At 35.8% G+C, this 6,658-nt stretch overlaps 1 protein-coding gene and 1 long non-coding RNA gene across 16 annotated transcripts; one reads left to right on the plus strand and one right to left on the minus strand.

Moving 5' to 3' along the window:
• Positions 1-367: 367 nt before the first annotated feature.
• LOC113315573 (protein IMPAIRED IN BABA-INDUCED STERILITY 1-like) lies at positions 368-1,483 on the minus strand. The gene is made up of 4 exons (XM_026563837.1): positions 1,472-1,483; positions 1,185-1,382; positions 732-992; positions 368-646 (listed from the first exon to the last, which is right to left on the minus strand). Exons 1-4 carry the CDS (start codon positions 1,481-1,483, stop codon positions 368-370), a joined length of 750 nt encoding a protein of 249 aa, XP_026419622.1.
• Positions 1,484-2,377: 894 nt separating this feature from the next.
• On the plus strand, positions 2,378-6,375 carry LOC113319097. 15 transcript variants are annotated; one of them, XR_003345098.1, is made up of 7 exons: positions 2,434-2,448; positions 2,706-2,737; positions 3,043-3,972; positions 4,087-4,156; positions 4,689-4,832; positions 4,930-5,033; positions 5,911-6,375. It is a non-coding gene; the product is annotated as an uncharacterized LOC113319097 (long non-coding RNA). The 15 variants fall into 15 exon arrangements; XR_003345093.1 differs by lacking the exon at positions 2,434-2,448 and having other exon boundaries at positions 2,477-3,312; positions 3,425-3,466; positions 3,748-3,972; XR_003345095.1 differs by lacking the exon at positions 2,434-2,448 and having other exon boundaries at positions 2,477-3,312; positions 3,425-3,466; positions 3,771-3,972.
• The last annotated feature ends 283 nt before the right edge of the window (positions 6,376-6,658 follow it).

The following is a 6,658-nucleotide window of genomic DNA, read 5'->3' on the forward strand; positions in this document are numbered from 1 at the left end:
CAACATATCACCAGCTTCATTCCTTCTCTACATTGCAGCAACGGCAACTCATTCAGCTGACCTGCAATCACTGCCATCACCTGAACCTCTTTCCCTGCGTTGCACTTCTGTTGCAACAACAGCAGCACTGCCTCTCATACTTGCCTGTAACTTCCGCTGCACTTCTTTACTGCCTTCTCAAGCAAATGTTTTCCTTCCTCGGCTTCCGAGATCAGCCTAAAGCCACTTCCTGCAACCCTTTCATTTAAGCAACAACAACTGCTCCTATCATACTCCATTTCCTTCCATCTGCGAGTTGTTATTCAACACCACAGACCCAATCAACCACATCAGCAACCTGAACCCTTTGAGTCAAACACACAAAATATCAACAGAATAAACAACCAACACTCCATAGATCAACAAATTGCCCATAACTGGTGGATCCAAGCAAAAGTTCAAGAGGCCGATACCATAAAGTAACAACTCGACTAGTTAATGGTTGAATGTGCCCGACACTAACAAAATTTGCCAGGCCAAAATCAGCTATCTTCAGAACTCCATCATCACTAACAAGAAGGTTGGATCCCTTGATATCTTTGTGCATTATACCTCTTGAATGACAGTGTTCAAGGCCAGATAGTAGTTGATGCATATAGCATTTAACCTACACAACATGAACAAATCAAACCCTTTAACATTGGTAATTCCCGAATACTAGAACACACATCCAGAGTTCCATATATACGAACCTGTGATTCACTGAACTTGATGTCAGGACAAGATGATAAACCAACAATATCATGTTCCGTGTACTCGAAAACAAGATATACACTAGTTGACAGTCTAGAAGTAATTAGTCCCTCCAGTTTGCGGAGAATCATTATTTCCCGCGACATAAATCTCACACTTTCTGGCTCAAAGTTATCGAACCGAACTTTCTTTAAGGCAAGCATCCTCCCAGTTGCAAGCTCTCGTGCTTGGAAAACACTGTTGTATGTACCTTGTCCAATCTAAAGATATAGTCAGAAAATTGCAGTATTCACATAATTGCAGCACATGAACAAATACAAAAATTCCTTGTCGACGTACTAATCCACTTCAACATTCCGATGTATAACGATGCAAATTAAATCAGAAATGAGCAATTCAAGAACAATAAAAAATCGTAGCAAAATAACAAAAGAAGAAGAAGAAACCCTTACCTTTTCCAATTTCTCGAAACTTTCAGCACGAAGAGGAATCCAACCATAAATAGCTTCACGAGCAACAACACTAAGCGAAGAAGGCCAACCAGCAGCAACTTGTTCACCAAACCCAACAGGTCTTCTGAGATTAACAGCACCAATTTCTTGTTTGATTCTGCTCTTATCGACAGACCCAATTCCCTTCCTGTTCTTCGTCTGGAGATTCAAATCGAAACCCTGATTTCATCAATTTCTTCTTCATCTCTGAGATTAACAGCAACAGGTCTTCTTAAACAACACCAAACCCAACTCTCCATCTGTCTTTATCTGTATTCTTGAATCAAATGCAGCCACAGCTCAGCATCAGAACATAAACCCTAATTTCTTCATTGTTTCTCGATCTCAATAAATTCTAGCAACAGTTTTTTGCTGATTCTTCCTCTCTACGCTCTATGAACATCATCTCAAATCTTATTTCCTTCTCAATTTCTCAATCAGCGTCTCGATCTGGTCTCTCGGATTTAACAACAGCGGCTGCTGCTTTCTCTTTCTTTTCTCAATTTTAGGGAAATGAATGAACTAATGATTGAGAGAAAACGTCTCTCGAATTCTTCATCTCTTGAATCAGCGCCGTTCTTCTCGTGGAGATCCATTGTTGCTGCTGGTGATGAAGGTGGTGGGAGAAGGAGACGGAAGAAAGAAGAAGAAGAAAAGCTAAAAGGGTACATTTGGGTTTTTTTAAAATAAAAAATTTTAAATTTGCTCATTATCATTTGACTTGGGATTTTTGTCCCAGTTTTATTTGAAACGGTTTTTATTTGGTAGAAATAATATGGTCGGTTTTTTCTTATCACTAGTTTGTTCACCTAGGGGTTTTGTCACTAGTTTTGTTTTAAAATATCCTAAATACTATTTTTGACTTTTTTTTTATACCCAACAATAAGATCATCCCAAAACTAAAAAAACATCAACAACCTAAACACCCAATCACATCTCTCACACCACGTCGAGAGTCGCGTTTACTTCCCCTCCTATTGGCCGGTGAACGGAACCCTCATTCCTGATTGGTCGAAATCAAAATTAGCCCCCGTACATTTCGTGGCCGTTAATTACGATTCAATCTAATGCTCTAAATTTAACGATACAATATTTTCCTATATTTTCGATACGAAATATTTTAAAAAAATCTTATTAATTTCCATGTAACAAGGGTTTTCTCTATTTTATTACCATACCGGGCAGTTAAATTCCATAGCAATAAACCGATAAATGTGAGAAGAAGGTATACATGCAGAAACCCTAAAATTATATTGTTAGTTTTTTTTGTTTGATTCTTCTGATTGTTTGATTCAAGTTTCTACGGTATTCATTATTTGGATTGTTGGTTTGATTATTATTAGGGCTTTCTTAGTTAGTGTTTACAGGTTTTTGTTTGGTACGAATTGTAGTGTTTTGATTTTGTATTTTTCTTATGTGAGTTGATTCTTGCTATTGTTCCTTCTTCTCAGCACTTTGGTCAGTGTTTTATTTTGATTGCAGGTTTCTTAATTTTCTGTATTTCAAAGCTGAAGGTACTGCTTATGACAAGCTTTCAAACTAAGATTCTACAAGATACCGTGCAGCTGATATCTACTACAACCCGTACACCCCATAATAGGATCTTGAGTTTGGTTTTAGTTATTACTTCCTTTGTATTGATTGTTGGCCTTATAAAAATTCAGTGATCTAATGAATTTCAGTCATCTCTGAAGGCTATATTTACTAGCATCAATTTTTAAAATTTGCATCCTCCATATTGTCTCACAAATTGTTATTCTTATTCACTTCCTCTAAAATTATAGCATTATAAACATGACAACATTTGAAATATTTACAGGTTTTATATTTGGCTTCTCCCCGTTCAATTAGGGATCTTCATGTGTTCAGTTCAGAAATGTTGCTCTTACTTCATCAAAGCTAGCAACTTATTTATAAAGCCAAGCAGATGAAATGCCAACCAAGTTATTATTCAATTTAGATATTTCTACAACTCATCAGTCGCTTAGGTTTATCTATGTACCTCCAATTTCATATATCCTCCCATTCTCCACGAGAATTCTGATTTATTGGCAAAGAGGCGAAGAAATAATTTTTGCCCTTGATACCAGTATTTCCTCTCTTGCTTAAGACGCCTCGATTTTTGCTTTTTGTGCTTCTTATTTAGGTTTCTTCATTGCTTCTGTTGTAATTCCTGACTATAGTTTATTGATCTTTTTCAGGGTTTTACTGATCGTTTGTGGATTCAAACTGATCGTTTGTAGGTATGTAATGTCCAATTTTTTGTATTGTTCTTCTAACCGGAATTTCCATTTATTAATAACTGCCGAAAATTTGTGCGAAAATCTTTGGGATTTCTTTTCTTCCATATCTTTGTAAATTAATGGAGAAATTATTTTAAGAAACGACTTAAAGGTTGATATACTTAATTAATTAACGGAGAAATATTCCTTAATTATGATGACTGTAATATCTTAGCTTTCATCGCACTACCAACAATAGCCTACAATATATCCTTTTATGGAAAATAACTATAATATGGTAGCTTCCTTTGTGCTCAAGTATCAGGTGTCTAAATTAAGAAACACGGATGGTTCGTTGGCATGTTATGCCAATGTTAGAGAAAGATCCAAAATAATTTCGTAATGACCAAGCTACAGAGGTGTGTATAAACAATACAAGGCTACTAGGTTTGCTTTGCAGCTTCAGTTATAGTCACATCTGGTGGGTGAGAAGAAAAATCAGAGAGCAATGGAGATCAATGACCAAGGTTTGTCTATCCCAATGTATTCTCTTTTGATTTGAAATTGAATCTGTATTTGGTTGGTCTTACATTGATTTTGTGATACAACACCAATATTCAGACTATATTGACATTTTGCAGGAATAGTTTACATGCCATTCATCAAACTCGGAAAACACAACTCAAAAGTGGACAAATCAGTGACCATGATGTGAGTAGTGCTTTACTCTTACGGATACTTTGGATTTGACTTTTGTGATCAGATTTTATGATACAGTTATAAGTTTTTAATTTGCACCCCATGAATTATTAGCAACACTGGATTGGATTTATTTGGATGAATAATCTGTATGATTAACCAAGCTGTGGATTTTGGTACGTTAATCGGAAAATATTTTTGGTGTAGCTCCATTTTCAATGTTATACCCAACTCTTTGCTTTATAAGGACAGTGATTGAATTTTTCTCTTGGATAGGTATTTTTGTTGGGTCTGTAAATTTTGACGGATGTTATTTGAGTGATTATAAGGAGTGAAGATTATTATTTTGTGTTCCATTCTCTTTAGTTGAGATGTTAGTATGCTATTCTGATTGTTTTAATCGTTTAGTTTGAAGGTTGCTTTTTGTTCTCTTCTTGATTTTTTTTTTTTACCTTATGTATGCTAATGCTTCTTTTGGCAACTGTTTTTTTCTTGGGTTGTTGATTCCATTCGGCTAACTGTTTTTCGCATATATCAACTGCAGACTGCAGAAAACTCAGATGCATGCTAGGCTGGGAAAGGGTCATGTGAAGTTCATCTATCGAAAAATTGGGGAAGGGCATGTGTATTCTATTCGGAGGTTTAATGTTGCCAAACCTACAACTGGATACAGAATAGTCTCCTCTAAGTATGTGATGTGGCTAAATACTCAGTGACTCCAATCTTCAAATCTCTTATTTAATTTTTTTTCGCGCGTTATAATTACTTGGTTTCCCATTGTTCAGTTACGTACGAAAATACGTGGTTTATTGGACGACAGATTCATCAACCTAGCGAGACCATAGTTAATCTGTCAGGTTCAAAGGAAATATTTAGCACTACTCATCTGGTGAGATTTCAAAACCTCAACATATTTATTTGGAATATGAACATTTATTTTTGCTAATTTTTTAGGTTATTCTACTCACAGTTTTTTCAGTCGCCAACATTTGATTGAATTTTGTGACAATGTTTTTTTTTTATTTTCTGTTTTTTTTCTTTCCTGAAAGCCTTTACGTAGCCCTTTAAATTGTACGGTAACCATCCATAGCTCCAATTTCATATCATAAACAGACTGTCATACAAAACATAATTAATATGTATCATTTCATAACATGAAAGTATCTAATACTAATCCGTGTTAGGTATTAGTGCGCACATTTTTCCCACTCCTACATGATAGCTATTATTATAGTTGAGATCCCCAACTGGGACCAGTTTAGATATGCCATGAAAGGTTATTAGAATGGATTTTTAATATAAATGATTCGTGTTAGGTATTAGTGCGCACATTTTTCCCACTCCTACATGATAGCTATATTCTCGCGCTAAGTTGTCTAGATATTATTATAGTTGAGAGCCTCAACTGGGACGAGTTTAGATATGCCATGAAAGGTTATGAGAATGGATTTTTAATGTAAATGAAACGGCCAGGGTGCCTGTTTTAAGAGGTTAAGAGGTTCAGAGAATTGTCAATAACGATATCTATGTTTTTATAGTATAACAGTGCTATGACTTCTGCGAAAATTTTACAATATAATACCGCTCCGTCACAATGAACCCGCATTATTCTTTTCGTGTCTTCATCTTGATCATTTTATATTTCTAATTATATGTAGATGGAATCACTTAAACGTCACGAATACAGAGCCAAAAGGTTGAGCTCAAAGATTGGCCCCTAATTATGTATGTCATTTCATGTTCATGGTATTTCTAATTATGTGTAGGTGACTCTTTTGCTTGAAATCACATGTACTGGATGAGTTGAGCACCCACAAAAGGCCTTATAAATGCTATGTTGCCGCTCTTGGTCTGAACTACCATCTTCTTTTCATGCTGCAAGGTTTTTTACTTTCTCTAAACCACGGATCTGTGGCGCAATGGTAGTGCATCTAACTCCATATGTGTGTTCGATTAACGTCAGGTCCAATCGCCGGTATTTAATCATGTATGGGATTAATGACATCCCTTTACTTGCGCTATACCTACATCCTGAACATAAAAATAACTAGTCCAGAGCAAGGTACAAAGTTGTACCAATGCGTTCATGTTGCGAAATATTCTCTTCCCTATCGTTATTATCATATGTATGAAAGTCAAAGTTCTATAGATCTATTTTCTAATGTTCATGCATGATGTTTCGTCTTTGATATTCATGACTTAACTGAATGGGGCATGATTCGTCTTTGATATTCATGACTTAGCTGAATGGGGCATGATGGAGCAGAACTATAGCAGGTTCAGCTGCAGGTTTGCTTTATATTTTTTAACTAGGCTTGGCCAGGGCCAGGTAAAATAAGTTTTTCCAACTTAGTTGAAGCCTTGATTTATCGTTAGTATCATCTCCATAGTTTGAAGTATTTAATGTCTCGGACCTCTTGAAATATTATTAGGTCCATAAAAATATCAGGAGGACCAAAATTTGAAGTCCACCACCACCATTGGAATATCACAAAGAGTTGAATTTCTTGAAGA

Source organism: Papaver somniferum, chromosome 10 (assembly GCF_003573695.1).
Source record: "Papaver somniferum cultivar HN1 chromosome 10, ASM357369v1, whole genome shotgun sequence".
In the NCBI taxonomy this organism is placed as follows: domain Eukaryota; kingdom Viridiplantae; phylum Streptophyta; class Magnoliopsida; order Ranunculales; family Papaveraceae; genus Papaver; species Papaver somniferum.

What these genes read in the sequence shown, in the direction of transcription:
- LOC113315573 (XM_026563837.1), bottom strand. An exon ending in GTTTCGAGAAATTGGAAAAG is followed by an intron (nt 993 to 1,184) that starts GTAAGGGTTTCT and finishes CTATATCTTTAG; the next exon opens with ATTGGACAAGGTACATACAA. An exon ending in TCAAGTTCAGTGAATCACAG is followed by an intron (nt 647 to 731) that starts GTTCGTATATAT and finishes CATGTTGTGTAG; the next exon opens with GTTAAATGCTATATGCATCA.